Raw genomic sequence first — 16,103 nt, forward strand, 5'->3', positions numbered from 1 at the left:
AAAGTTTACCAACCTATTTTCTATCTCCATTTTTCAATTGCTTTCTAACAATCCATTTTTATTTTAAACAGTTTTGAGAGAGTGCTGACCTGACACCAGATTTTTAAGTTTGCAGAGATGATGCAGCCTGTTCTGAAGGCAAAAATTCATTTTGAAGTGCTGAATTATATTGGATTTCTTGTGGTTGTTTCAAAACCTACCTACTAAAGGGAATCTTTGATTACAGGCACTAAAATTGTTTTTATAGTTTTTGTATCATGATTCAACATTTTAGTTTACAACATTGATATAATAAACATAAGTATGATATTCACCTATTGATGCCCATGCATATGGCCTCCAATCATAATTTCCTTCCTCTTGAAGATGTTCAGTCAATAACATTATGTTATACAGAGCTTTATAACATAGTAAAACATACCAGACACTATAGGAACATTATCAAACAATGTTCGATACCATGCTACACAAGAGCACAGAAACAACACTTTGGCCTACTGTGTTCATGCTGACTTACCAGGAGTTTGCACTTTCCTCCCCTGATTTACTGTCACCCTTCTGTACAACGGTTATTTTATAATGAGCAATTAACCTATCTACCAGCACATACTTGGGATGTGGGTAGAAACGAGCACATGGGTGGGGGTGGGGGGGGGAGTACAAACTCAATGCAGTTTGGCAAGCAAGGTCAAAATTGTGCTCGACTCACTGGAGCTCTGGGGCAGCATTTGGACAGACCAGTAGCAATATGGTAGGTTGTGAGGAGCATCTTTGAAAGGGAAGTGATTCATTGTGGGAGAGAAGGGAGTGCTCCAAACTAGGGGGCCCAACTTCAAGCAAAGTTACCAATAGTGGGATATAGGAAATTAGGTGAGATTTGTACACAAAAAGACCAAGCACATCTAGAATACTCAAGTGGAATAGTTTTTGGTTAATAATCCTACAATAGATCTGGAGCTTTTCTAGCATTATCTGTGTTCATTTTAGTTTTGTGTATTCTATTATCTCAGTTCACGTTTTGAGCTTAAGCCAATGGCCCAGTAAGAATATGAGGAAGATGGACCTAGTCTCATCTTAATTCATTTTAACTTTCCAATTAGTATCATTGGATAGTAATTGTGTAAATCGAACAATAGACTCAAGGATCTGCAGATCTCCTCATTTCTCCTCCTACTTATCCTTGGGCCATGACCCCACTGACAAACACCAGACCTTAATCACCATCACGGACCTCACCATTTCCGGTGATCTACCCTCTAATACCTCCAAACCTATCGTTCCCCAGCCCCGCACGGCCCGATTTTACCTCCTACCTAAAATCCATAAACAGAACTGTCCCTGCAGACCCACTGTTTCTGCCTGTTCATGTCCTACCAAACTTATTTCCACCTACCTAGACTCCATCCTATCCCCCCCTGGTCAAATCCCTCCCCACCTACGTCCAAGACACCTCACATGCTCTCCGTCTCCTCGATAACTTCCGGTTTCCAGGCCCCCACTCCCTCATCTTTACCATGATGTCCAGTCACTCTACACTTCCATCCCCCACAAGGATGGTCTGGAAGCCCTCCGTTTCTTCCTTGACCGTAGAACCAGCCAATCCCCATCTACTAACAGTCTCCTCCGCCTAGCAGAGCTGGTTCTTACCCTTAACAACTTCTCCTTTGACTCCTCCCACTTCCTCCAAACCAGTGGCGTAGCTATGGGCGCTCGCATGGGCCCTAGCTATGCCTGCCTCTTTGTCGGGTACGTCGAACAATCCCTATTCCGGATGTACACTGGCCCCATCCCCAAACTCTACCTCCGCTACATCGACGATTGCATTGGTGCTACCTCTTGTACCCATGCAGAACTCACTGACTTCATACACTTCACTACCAATTTCCATCCTGCTCTTAAATATACTTGGACTATCTCTGACATCTCCCTACCGTTTCTGGACCTCACCATCTCCATCACAGGAGACAGACTAGTGACTGACATCTACTATAAACCCACTGACTCGCACAGCTATCTGGACTACACTTCTTCCCACCCTGTCTCCTGCAAAAAGTCTATCCCCTACTCCCAATTCCTCCGTCTACGCCGCATCTGTGACCGGGATGAGGTGTTTCACACAAGGGCATCAGAGATGTCCTCATTCCTCAGGAAACAGGGCTTCTCCTCGTCCATTATAGATGAGGCTCTCACTAGGGCCTCTTCTATAATCCTGCAGCTCCGCTCTTGTTCCCCCTCCCCCCATTGGTAACAAGAACAGAATCCCCCCTCATTCTCACCTTCCACCCCATCAGCCAGCGTATCCAACAAATCATCCTCCAACATTTCCGTCACCTACAACGGGACCCCACTACTGGCCACATCTTCCCATCCCCTCCCCTTTCTGTGTTCCGCAGAGACCGTTCCCACTAACTCCCTGGTCCACTCGTCCCTTCCTACCCAAACCACCCCATCCCCAGGCACTTTCCCCTGCAACCGCAGGAGATGCAACACCTGTCCCTTTACCTCCCCGCTCAACTCCATCCAAGGACCCAAACAGTCTTTCCAGGTGAGACAGAGGTTCATATGCACCTCATCTATTGTATCTGCTGCTCTAGATGTCAACTTCTTTACATCGGCGAAACCAAACGCAGGCTCGGGATCGTTTCACTCAACACCTTCGCTCAGTCCGCCTTAACCAACCTGATCTCCCGGTGGCTGAGCACTTCAACTCCCCCTCCCATTCCCAGTCTGACCTTTCTGTCATCGGCCTCCTCCAGTGCCATAGTGAGGCCCACCGGAAATTGGAGGAACAGCACCTCATATTTCGCTTGGGCAGCTTGCAGCCCAGCGGTATGAACATTGATTTCTCCAAAATGGCGGCGCGTCCAGACACAGCGGCTTTGCGCTCCCCAAACCGATGCAATTCGGAGCACCCGGGAAACCCAGAAAACTTAAAGAACACAAACGACCACTGAAACTCACCTACAGCACGAGGAAATCCAGCACCGGCACTGAAATCCCGACGGTGCTGGCGGCAGCACGTCCGGACACAGCAACATCGCGCTCTCCAAAGCGCTGCAGACCACACCAGTTTACTGTGGTCATCATCATGGCCGCATACATTCCCCCACAGGCTAATGTTAACCTAGCGCTAGCACAGCTGCACTCGGCCATCAGTAAGCAGCAGGATGCCCACCCCGACGGTGCCTTCATTGTTGCTGGGGAATTTAATCAGGTCGACCTATGAGCTGCGCTCCGCAAATTCCACCAGCATGTGCAGTGCCCTACCAGGGGCTCAAACACGTTGGATAAAGTGTACACCAACGTAAAGGACGCCTACTCTCCCGTGCCCACCTCTGGGACAATCCGACAAACTGCCCGCATACAAACCCCTCATCCGCAAGATCAAACCTACAATTAAGATGGTCAAAATATGGCCTGATGACGCCACCCCACAACTCCAGGACTGCTTTGATCGCACCGACTGGGACCTGTTTGCACAACAGGCGACCTGCGGTTCAGAGGTAAACTTGGAGGAGTACACATCCACTGTGCTCTCCTACATCAACTGCTGTGTGGAGAATGCCACAGTGGACAAGGAAGTCGGCTACCATAGTCCCGGTGACGAAAAAAGCAAAGATCACCAACCTGAACGACTACCGTCCGGTTGCCCTAACTCCTATAGTCATGAAGTGCTTTGAAGGGCTGGTCCTCTCACACATCAAATCCAGCATCCCTGCCTCACTGGACCCACATCAATTTGCATACAGGGCAAACAGATCCACAGAGGATGCCATCTCTCTGGCTCTTCACACTATCCTGACTCACCTGGAGAGACAGGGCACGTACGTGAGGATGCTATTCATTGACTATAGCTCTGCCTTCAACACGGTCATCCCCACCAAGCTCATCACCAAACTCCACCAGCTAGGCCTCAGCTCGTCGTTATGCGACTGGATCCTGGACTGCCTGCTGGAGCGACCGCAGGCAGTGAGAATGGGCCCGCACTTGTCCTCCACTATCACCCTGAGTACCGGCACACCACAGGGCTGTGTTCTGAGCTCCATGCTCTGCTCCCTATTCACACACGACTGTGTTCCTGCATTCGACACCAACACCATTGTCAAGTTTGCAGACGACACAACGGTGATCGGGCTGATCACCAACCGTGATGAAACAAACTACAGAGCCGAGGTGCAGAAAGTGGCGGACTGGAGCTCTGATAACAACCTGTCCCTAAATATCTCCAAGAACAAGGAGCTGATCATCAAGGTCACACAACGGGGAATACGCCCCAATCTTTATCAACGGGGACAGTGTGGAGAGAATGTCCAGCTTCAAGTTTCTGGGCACTCACATTTCGGAGGACCTAACATGGTCCACTAACACTGCTGCGCTGGTCAAGAAGGCACAGCAATGACTGTTCTACCTAAGAACACTGAAAAAGTCTGGTCTACCCCAACCGCTGCACCATAGAGAGCATCCTAACACATGGCATCCCTGTGTGGTATCTCAGCTGCACGGAGGCAGAGAGGAAAACTCTTCAGCGGGTAGTCCATAGAGCTCAGAGGACTATCGGAACACAGCTACCAGCCTTGGAGGGCATCTACAACACATGATGCCTCAGAAAAGCCACCAGCATCCACAAAGACTCTTCAAACCCCTGCAACAATCTGTTCGAACTTCTACCAGCGGGCAGACGATACAAGGCCTTCTACGCCCGCACCTCCAGACTCAGGAACAGCTTCATCCCCAGGGCCATAGCTACTGTGAACCGGCTGCTGAGCCGGATGGTAACATCGCACAGTGAACCGGCACAGATCTACTTGCACTTTATTGTGTTTTTAAACTTTTCTAATTTGTTTCATTGGGTTGTTTAAATGAATACTGACTAGCTAATTAACCTCATTAACAAATAGCCAGGTCACTCGGTAACAAGGGTCAGACTGACCTGATATTAGACTTCAGTAAGGCTTTTGATAAGGTTCCCCACAAGCGGCTCCTGTACAAGCTCAACCATGTAGGAATAGACGGCAACCTCCAAAAATGGATTGAGATCTTATTGACAAGGAGACACCAGCGAGTTCTCTTGGAGGGAGACGTCTATTGAAACTCCTGTGACATCAGGTGTGCCACAGGGAACTGTCATGGGTCCATTGCTCTTCCTTGGCAGCAGGAATTCCAGGAATGACATTCCAAAAGCAGTTTTATCCAGAGTTCGACTCTTCGCAGATGATGCCATAATTTATAGAGAGATTAAACACCAGAAGACAGCTTGTCCTTACGAAAGGATCTGGATGCTCTCTGTGAGTGGGGGAAAACCTGGCAGATGTCTTTCAATACAACCAAATGTCATACCATGCATGTCTCACAAGACTAAACCACTTTTATTGGAATACAACATGGGTAGCCATACATTACATGCTGTCGACCATATCTAGGAATCGAATGGCCTACTCCTGCACCTATTGTCTATTGTCTATAAGCAAAGATTTAAGTTGGCCAACGCATATTGGTCAAGTGTCTAACAAAGCAAATAGAACGCTCGGCCTTCTTAAAAGAAATTTCCACGCATGTAGTACATCCGTCAAAGAGAACGCCTACAAGTCTTTGGCCAGGCCCAAATTGGAGTATTATGGAGCTGTATGGGATCCTTTCAACAACATCACCCTGGAGAAAGTACAACGCCGAGCAGCTCACTTTATATGTAATGACTACAAGCGCAAATCAAGCGTGAATAATATGCTGAATTCTCTTGGATGGGATACCCTAGAGCTCTGCAGAATCAGGCTAAGACTTATTACAATTTACAAAGAGATTCACAAAATCACACCATCCCCGAGCACCAACTACCATGAAGCAAGACAAAATACATCATCAACTCGCTGAATTTCAATAAATTTTGCTACCAATATTCCCATTATCCTATAGGACGATAAGGGAATGGAATATGTTACCACCCAACATCCTTCAAGTCATTTAAAAAGGGGATTGAGCAACTAGAGCTCCTCAACTTGGTCAAAAAGGCCGACTTCAAAATGTAATCACTACTCTACTCACTCCTGTGAAAGATAACCATTTATGAGGTGTTTGAGCAGTAATCAACCAGAACCAGAATGGCCTGTTTCTACGCTTTATCTTTAAAGTCTAAAGACACGAACACCCTTCAGTGTTACTGATGTGGAAAAAAACCTGCAAACTACTTACAGAGAGATTGGAAACTTGAGCAAAAATAGTGTAAGAAACAGTTGGTTTCTGCCATGTCCTTCAGCAGCCCTGAAACTGACGAGCTCGTGTTCCCGCTCTCCCCCTAGCGCGAGCCTCAGGTCACTCCTCCTCCGAGCGCGCGCCTCAGGTCACTCTCCTCCGGTCACGCGCGCCGGTCACGCATCCCCCGAGCGCACGCGCGCGCCCCCCCCCCCCCCGCCCGTCACGAGGCAGGATCCCCCTGCGCCGTTTGGTCACGTGCATTCGATCGCCATACGTCATCAACGGCTCCAGTCCGGATGTAAATGGCCGTCGCCGTGTCAATCATACGAGTCGGCCCGGCCTCACCTCAGGACGGCGGGTCGCTTGGTCACCCTCTGTAGCGCTTGGAAAACCCGCAGCGTTGAATGGCCCGTCAGAAAGGCTGGGGGGAAAACACACACAAAATAACGGCGGGCGGCTTAAAGCTCCACGTGTAGCCGAGACTGAGCCGCATCGGCTGCTATTTCGTCCTCATTCCTCGTCCTTGTCCGTTCAGTGAAGGAGCCTGCGGACGCGGGGTGCGATGAGACAAGGTATTACAGCTTTCCATTTCTCCGGGCAGAGCTGCGGATGGTCGTGGCGGTTGGAGTGGGCCAAGCTAGGCCTGTCACTCCCTCCGGCACCAAACGCCGGCAGAGGCAAGTGGCCTCGGATCCTGCCGTTCAAGGCTGGCGATTACATCATTGGTGTCACTCCACCCTGCCTGTCCCTCTCTTTTAATTAAAAATATATAAAAATCCTGGATTACATTTTCACTTGAGAGAGTTGCAGTAAAACTGCACTTCGTATCCGTGTGAGTCGAGAGTGCTGAACAGTAGCCCAATAACAGCTAATGAGTTGAACCCTTAACCTGGTTTATCACTGCTCCCAAATCCAAAGATGCAGCTACAAACACTCAAAATGAGGAGTCACGCTCATATGAGAAAACATGTCTGTGTGGCTACATTAAGCACAGAGAAATTAGTGCGGTCTCATAAAATCTACCACGATCCACCATTTAGATAGTATGCGATTTCCCCTTTGGTATTACAGTCCTGAAAACTTTCACTTATGGAGAGCGACTTCTACAGTCAAGAGAATTCGGTCATCGTATGTCATTTCCGTACAGTGTAGTTTCAGAGGTGACTGGTATTTCACAGCCAGGTGCGAATCGAAACTCTTCGGGCATTTATCTCAAAAGAACAACCCCGACCAATTTCACTTGTCTTGTTTTGCACTGTATAAGTGAAATGAAAAAACAATAATTCCTAATTTTAGATATTAAATATTTTTTACCAGCTAGAACATAAGTAAATGAGAAATAAGAGAAGTGTCCCCTTTGATCCTTCAAGCTTGTTCTGTCATTAATCAGGATTATTTATTTGAGAAAATATCTATATTAATAATGGAAGAGTAATCTGCAGCAAAATGGGACAGCTACATTTGAACCCACCATCGGATAAAGTGGTAGTGCGTTAAACTATTGTACCGTTTAAGAAGTCTTAACTTTAGCAGATTTTTTTAAGTTCCTTTCAACACTGTTAGGTTGGAGATTTGTAGCTGTTATTTTGTATGTTTATTTTGATACATTGCATAGGCTTGAATCTTTACATTTTCACATTGGGAGATAATTAGATACCTGTTGCAGATGGGCAAATCACACTTGGGTGGCATGTATCACTTGCCACAAATCAACCCATGCTGAACAAGGTCTACGCTGATAGCATTCAGCATAATGTTTAGTTTAGTTTACTGTCACGTGTACAGTGAAAAGCTTTTGTGGTGTGCTAACCAATCGGGAAAGACGATACAGGATTACAATCGAGCCATCCACAGTGTACAGATATATTATGAAGGGAATAACGTTTAGTGCAAGATAAAGTCCAGTACAGTTCGATTAAAAATAATCCGAGGGTGTCCAATGAGGTTGATAGTAGCTCAGGACGGCTAATAGTTGTTGATAAGATGGCTGAGTGCCTGATTACACCTGGGAAGAAACTGCCCTTTAATCCGGAGGTATGCGTTTTCACACTTCTGTACCCAGGGACGCATTCAGAGACTGACATCGAGTGCTGCTGGAAGGTCATCAACTCGGTGAAAGACGCTCTTTGGTCTGCCCGAGCTTTGTTGACCTCCCAGCGGAGCGAGCTGTCCGTCAGGGAATGTTGCCGACTGGCCCGCTGCAGACTGCAGGAGTATGTGCTGAGGGACGCACTGAAGCTTGGTGCAGCCAACGCCAAGGCTCTGTGGGGGAGGACCACAGTCTAGGGTCCTTCCGCTGCTGGACATGGGGGGCAGGGTGTGGTGGAGACGCCCCTCCAAATAAGGGATTCTGTGTAAATTTCGGTGTAAATTCGGGAAATGAATACCTGTATTGAACGTGTAACCTCCGGAAATGTTGGTGGGGTTGTTGAAAAGAAGATGTTTTGTAAATATTTATTACTTAAATAAAATATTTTTTGATTTTTTTGATATACCTCTTGCCTGATGGGAGAGGGGGGAAGAGGGAGTAATTTGTCCTTGATTATGTTGGTGGCTTTGCCTAGCCAGCGTGATGGTTAAATGGAGTCAATGGAAGGAAGGTTGGTTTGTGTGATGGTCTGCATGCGACCACAATTCTGTGCAATCTCAATCTCTTCTTGCAGTCTCATTTGTTAATGAGGTTTAAGCCAATTTACACATATGTGACTCCATATGTGATCATTCAATTGGTAATTAATACAACACAGTAGCTTCATGGTGCAGCACCAATTTAATCCTTAAGGAAAAGTTGTAATATGTCTTGGAATTTGGAGCAATAGAAGTATCATACATGAAAAATGTGGGATGTAGTTCACTTGCAGTTTGTATATCATGGCATTGTCTTTGACAACTTTGGGGATTAGGGAGAAATTTCAATAATTGTTTTGTGCCCTTTTGTGCTGTAGAAGGAGTGGATTCAAACTGCTAAATAGCATCTCTTGAACACTTAAATAACGTAGTTTGAAACAAATGTTTTTGATCAGTGCTAAAGTCAAAACAGCAAATAACAAGTGTAATACTCAAACTATGTGAATTTAATCCAATTTGTTACTATCAGCTTAATTGCATTGTGATAATTGAAATTTTGCCTTTTGGATATCAAATCAACTAAAGCTGGTTTTTGTGAGATAACACCACATATAATTACAGCATTACACTATAATTTTCCCTATTTTTGTTTTAGATTTTAATGAAATTGCTGAGCCTGAGCTGATCAATTGCCCAAAGTGTACAAAGCGGAAAATACATTTATGGAACCAAATCTTCAGGAAACCTGTGAGGCTGATACAGAAGAAGCACAAAAAAAAGTTGAATCCATAGAAACTTCACAAAGTTCTGCAGACAGCACTTCTCACGTGAATAACAATGGACTGGAACCTTCATCCAGTGCTTTTGAATTGGAGATCCCCGATGAGTGCAGTGTGCATTTGGGCAAGAGTTCTTTGGGCACTTCTGATATTACAGGAAAAGGCTGTAAGCGCTTAAAAAAAGGGGATAATACAGACGGGAATACTTTGCCTGAACCTGAAATAACCAAATATGTTGCAAAATCATTGCTTGCTCTTAAGACATCAGTGCAGCCACTCATGGGAGACATAAAGCATAATCCAGAAAACGTCTCAGAAGCCATTTTACAGCAAAGCAATAAAAGAGAAAAATGCAAATCCGTACACCAGTCTTTTGAACATGCTCATTCCACAATGGTCAAGGATACTGTGATGCAAGCAGAAATCTCTTCAAATGAAACCAATCTCCACCCTAAGACTGTGGTTACACATCAAAATATTTATCATATAGAAAGGCATTCAAATAAAGGCCAGCCCATTGATCATTTAATTTGTTCTGCAGTGGACAAGAACACTGTAACTCGAAATGAATTTGGGCTTGAGCCTCATTTAACTCCTGATACATTACCTTTACAACAAAATGTTAGCAAAAAAAGGGGGAGATGTAAAAAAGTTCAAAGTAACTTGATGTGTGGTCCAGCTGTAGATCTTTGTAATGTTCCAACTGATGATGGTTCCAGCGAGGTACGGTCAGTTCCAGGAGTAGTACCAGTGAAACTCCCCACGAAACAAGGAAGAAAACCCAAAAGTGCCATGGTGGTAGCAATGCAGGAAATTCTCAGTCATAGTAACATTGAAAATGGAGATGAGAATGAGATGGGAAGTGTTCAACAAACAAAAATTATAAAGAAACAAGGAAGGAAGCCGAAGAATTCAAAAGCAGTGTCTGTGGAAGAAGCAGTGCCTCAAACTCCATCAATGGAGAATTGTTCTAGTTTTGAGAATGGTGGTGATAATGAGATGGGAATGACTGAATTAACGAGGATCCCAAAGAAGCGAGGAAGAAAACCCAAAAATGCAAAAGCAGTACCTGTTGAAGGAGTAATGCTGCAAATATCATCAACAGGAAGATATGATAATGCTGGGGATGGAATTGATAATGAAATGGGAGTGTCACAACTGATGAAGATCCCGAAGAAGCGAGGAAGAAAGCCTAAGAATATAAAACCAGCACCTTCTAATGTACCACAACCTCCATCAATAGAGGTGTGCATTGATGATGACAGTGGTGAAGCCAGTGAGAGACAAATGGCTGAACCGAAGAAGATTCCGAAGAAACGGGGAAGAAAGCCTAAAAGTGAAATGGTAGCCCGAGAAGAGAACACAGATACTCATGGGCTATTGAGACCAATCGTACAAAAATTATTGGAGCATAGGGATGCAGATGAAGAATTAATAGCAACTGGACGACCAAAGAGAAGGGCAGCCAGAGCGTAAGAATTTTTTTTCTCTGTGTATGGTTTTTTTTCTTCTCTATATGGTATTTTTTATTCCTTGTGTGCAGGACACCCTGGAAGGAGTGCAGAGTTTGAAAATTAGACTTTCAGACTTGCCATGAACAATGTATTTATATACCAAATTAGTGTTTGCAACATTTAATAATAATATTAATAATGCATTACATTTATATAGCGCTTTTCTAACACTCAAAGACGCTTTACAGGGTTTACTAAAACATAGAGAAGAAAATAAATAGATAAATAAGTAAACGAACAGAAAAGGAAAAAGAAGGTGAGGTGACGGTCAGTGGTTGAAGGCAGTACTGAACAGGTGAGACTTCAGTGATGTTTTGAATGTGGTGAGTGAGGAGGAGTCTCTGACGGTTTGGGGTAGTGAGTTCCAGAGTGTGGGAGCAGCGATGGAGAAAGCCCTGTCCCCCCAGGATCTGCGTTTGGTTCGGATGGGGGGGGGGGACAGGAGGTTAGCAGCAGCAGAGCGGAGGGTGCGGTGGGAATGTGTCTGTGGAGGAGGTCAGTCAGGTAGGATGGGGCCAGGTTATGGAGGGCTTGAATTCATTTACATTGTTTGAAATAACCATATGGCATGTCTTGATTCCTTGCTGCCCTGAGAATATAGAAGCAGCTCAGTGCCATTTGGCCTCCCACCCTCGTGTCTCAATGTGTATTCAGTGAGATCTTGGCAGATCTTATACCTCAGAGCCATTTTTCTGCACAAACCCCATATCTATTGATTCCCTGGAACTATTTCTTGAATATACTCAGCAAACGAGCATCCTCAGCCCTCCTTGGTACAGAATTTGACAAATTCATTACTTTTGTGTGAAACAAATTCTGCTGCCCTGTGCGGCTCAGTATTTAATTTTAGACCATGATGCATTATATAGACAATTGCATTTCAATTAAGTCACTCACTTACTTACTTTCACAAAGTAGTAGGGTTATTTGGTCCATTAGGTTCATTGCAGAGTACTCCCTTCAGTACCATTCCCCACCGATTTCTCTGTAGCCCTGTAATTTATTCTCTCATGAGCCCATCAACTTCCCTTTAGTTCTTTTTGCTATTTATATAAACTAAAGGGTAATTACAGGAGCCAGTTAATTTCGCACCACATCGTTGCTGTTGTAGGACAAATAGATCAAACTCAGGTTCCTGGAGCTGTGTGATAGCTAACTGCTGCACTGTCTTTTTTAAAAAGGGTTTTATCCTTTTTTTTCTAATTTTATTGTTCCATTTTGGGACATATGACCATAAACCACTCTCGACTCTCTCTTATTTGTGAACACTGACTTTTCTGCTGATTTACTCTTCACTTTGTACCCATATTCCTTGCCTCCATTCTTTTTTTTAGAACATGGGCTTGGTCTTCTTAATGCTTCCTTATCTGACAAACCCAATATCCCAAAAAGTCTGCTGAGTAGAGTGAAGGCAGTGTTTTTGTGATTTTGCCCCTAAAATGAGAAGGATACGATAGTAAAATTGACTGCAACATTTGCGAATAATATGCTTGGGCAATGATTGGTTAGCACGCAACAAAAGCTTTTCACTGTACCTCGGTACACCTGACAATAAACTAAACTAAACCATTAATGATCTGGTGGTCAGGATATTGCTCTGGTTTGCTATGTCCAAGCTCACTGTATGCTACAAGATAATCCTTAATCTCAGAAAGGAGTTGCTGGTTGATTTCCTTATGTTACTGAGGGAAGTTCCTTCAGAGTAATGTTCAAAATAAAAGTACTTGAAACTATCAGAATGGAAATGTTAGCTTGCAGCCCTATTTTGCAGAGCCCTCACATCAATGTGAGGAGAAACCATCATAATCTTGAATATCTTAGAACACTAATTTTTGTATTTTGTTTATCATTTTGCAAAGATAGTGGCAATTTTTAAATAATTTAGGTGCTTATTTTAATATCCTTGTCCTCCCTCATTGATTTTGTATTGAAACGTTCTACAGCTTCATTTTATTTGCACCAATTCCACTATTGATAATCGAGGTAAAGTTCCTTTCACTGATGGCATTCAATGTCAAGAAATGGCTTTAACCTGCAAGTGTTGAAGACGTAACAATGGAACAATGGAACAATGATGTAAATAATTGCCACTTCTAAACATGCTCAATGCTTCAGAAAACAATACCGTTTTCTAACTGCCAATTAATATGAAATATGGGGGAGGTTGTTACCATTTACATGATGTATATCATAAACTTGGGATGTTCCAAAATGCTTTATAGACAATAGACAATAGGTGCAGGAGTAGGCCATTCGGCCCTCAAGCCAGCACCACCATTCAATGTGATCATGGCTGATCATTCTCAATCAGTACCCCGTTCCTGCCTTCTCCCCATACCCCCTGACTCCGCTATCCTTAAGAGCTATATCTAGCTCTCTCTTAACAACTTATGGCTAACAAAGTCGCTATCATCATAGATTAAGGAAAAAGTTAGCAGCTGTCTTATACACAGCAATGAAACATCCATTGAGTTGACCTTTTTCCTCAGTTCTGTTATTTAATGGACAAGAATCAGACATCCCAAGGATTGAAACTTTGACAATGCAGCACCTGCACAGCTCTGCCCTGGAGTGACAGTCTGAGTTAGGTCATGAGTTAGGTCATGAGTTCTCTACAATAGATATTGAACCTTGAATCTCCCCATTTGCCTCCCCCTTGGGTAGCCAGAAACGAGTTGCATTTGTAAATTGTTTTATCTTTATCATTTGTTCCAGTGCCTGTGATCTGCTTCAAACTCTCAAAGTAACATTTGCTTTATAACAACTATATGCTTTTTCTAAAACGTGCTTAGGTGTTCTGATGCAAAAGCTAGAAATGTAGGCAGATGAAAGACATGAATGTTTAATATATCTCACTCAATTTCAATATTAAAATGCTGAAGGGAGAAATTTAACATATAAATGTGCCTATTAAATATTGTTACTGACATTTTTTTCAACAACATTTCAGCATATTTTTTGTAATATATTAATTTGCATGGTGTGACTACTGCTATCATGCCAGCATTTATTGTCCATCTCTTATAGTTACTGAACACGTTTTAGAGAGCTGTTGCCTTGAACTGCTGTAGGTCTAATAAATAGGAGCAGGAGGAGACCTTTTTGCCCTTTGAGCCTCCTCTGCCCTTTATGAAGATCATGTTTGATATTCTACCTCAACAGCATTTTCCCATATCCATCAATTCTGGTCATATATTAGTTATCAATTATTTTCACAGAACTTGATAAGTGAATTCCACCATTCTCCTGACTAGAGAATTTCAAACATTCACCAACATCTGCATGAAGCAATCTCCCTCCATTCCCTGCATATTCGTCTGTGTATCTAAAAAACTCTTAGGCGCCACTATCACATCTGCTTCCACCCAAACCTCTGGAGCATGTTCCAGGCACTCTCCACTGTTTTTACAAAAACTTGTCCCAAACATCTCCTTTAAACTTTCCCCCTCTCATCTTAAAGTTATGTCCTGTAGTATTTGACATTTCCACTCTAGGGAAAAGGTTCTGGCAGTTTTCTCCACTAATCCCCTCTTATGGTAAAAATACTTCCACTATGTGGGGTGTTCTATATTTGGACCCAACTACAAAAAAGAAACAGTAATCTATTTCCAGGTCAGGATGGTGTAATACCTGGAAGGGAATACAGTGTTAGTATTTCCATATGTCTGATACCTTGTCCTACTATGTGGTATAGGGTGAAAGTATGGGGCGCACCATCGAATAAGCATTGATGAACTGCTGATCTACATTTTGCAAATTGTATACATTGCACCTAGAAGGGAAAGGGTTTGGGATGGTAGATAAGGTACCAGAACAAGGGGCCACAGTTTGAGAATAAGGGGTAGGCCATTTAGAACGGAGATGAGGAAGAACTTTTTCAGTCAGAGGGTGGTGAAGGTGTGGAATTCTCTGCCTCAGAAGGCAGTGGAGGCCAGTTCGTTGGATGCTTTCAAGAGAGAGCTGGATAGAGCTCTTAAGGATAGCGGAGTGTGGGGGTATGGGGAGAAGGCAGGAACGGGGTACTGATTGATAGTGATCAGCCATGATCGCATTGAATGGCGGTGCTGGCTCGAAGGGCTGAATGGCCTACTCCTGCACCTATTGTCTATTGTCTATATTGAGCTGCTTTGCTTTGGATGTCATCAAGCTGCTTTGTGTTTTAGGAGCTGCATTTCTCTAGATAAATGAAGAATATTAGGAAAAGCCTCTGAATTGTGCCTTTTCACAGCTCTGAGTTCTGGAAGCAGCTATATAGAAGGCTGTAGAAATGTATATGGATTGTAATCTGCAGGGGAAAAAAGACTCATCATTTATTAATTTGCCTCTGTACTCCACAATTTGAGATTTGTAATAGAAAAAAAATCACATGTGGTTAAAGTGCACATTGTCAGATTTTAATAAAGGCCATTTTTATACATTTTGGTTTCACCATGTAGAAATTATAGCAGTGTTTATACATAGTCCCCCCATTTCAGGGCACCGCAATGTTTGGAACACAGCCCATGGAAATGAAAGTAGTCATGTTTAGTATTTTGTTGCATATCATTTGCATGCAATGACTGCTTGAAGTCTGCGATTCATGGACATCACCAGTTGTTGGGTGTCTTTTCTGGTGATGCTCTGCCTGGCCTGCATTGCAAGCTTATGCTTGTTTTGGAAGCTAGTCCCCTTCAGTTTTCTCTTCAGCATATAAAACGCATGCTCAATTGGGTTCAGATCAGGTGATTGACTTGGCCACTCAAGAATTGACCATTTTTTAGCTTTGAAAAACTCCTTTGTTGCTTTAGCAGTATGTTTGGGGTCATTGTCTTGCTGTAGAATGAACCGCCGGCCAATGAGTTTTGAGGCATTTGTTTGAACTTGAGCAGATAGGATGTGTCTATACACTTCATTATGCTACTACCATCAGCAGTTGTATCATCAATTATGGTAAGAGAGCCAGTACCTTCAGCAGCCATACATGCCCAGGCCATAACACCCCCATCACCGTGTTTCACAGATGAGGTGGTATGCTTTGGATCTTCGTCAGTTCCTTCTCTCCTCCATACTTTGC

At 43.8% G+C, this 16,103-nt stretch overlaps 1 protein-coding gene across 2 annotated transcripts in view; it reads left to right on the forward strand.

Annotated features, from left to right (window-relative positions):
• Window positions 1-6,469: 6,469 nt before the first annotated feature.
• gtf3c2 (general transcription factor IIIC, polypeptide 2, beta) overlaps window positions 6,470-16,103 on the forward strand; it is a 95,397-nt gene continuing 85,763 nt past the window's right edge. For both annotated transcript variants that reach the window (XM_078399408.1, XM_078399409.1), the window contains exons 1-2: window positions 6,470-6,761; window positions 9,413-11,008. In XM_078399408.1, the coding sequence (XP_078255534.1) occupies window positions 9,480-11,008 (1,529 nt within the window). In that variant the 5' untranslated portion in view covers window positions 6,470-6,761; window positions 9,413-9,479. The remainder of the gene's footprint in view (window positions 6,762-9,412; window positions 11,009-16,103) is intronic.

This window comes from Rhinoraja longicauda, chromosome 5 (assembly GCF_053455715.1).
Source record: "Rhinoraja longicauda isolate Sanriku21f chromosome 5, sRhiLon1.1, whole genome shotgun sequence".
Taxonomy (NCBI): Eukaryota; Metazoa; Chordata; class Chondrichthyes; order Rajiformes; family Arhynchobatidae; genus Rhinoraja; species Rhinoraja longicauda.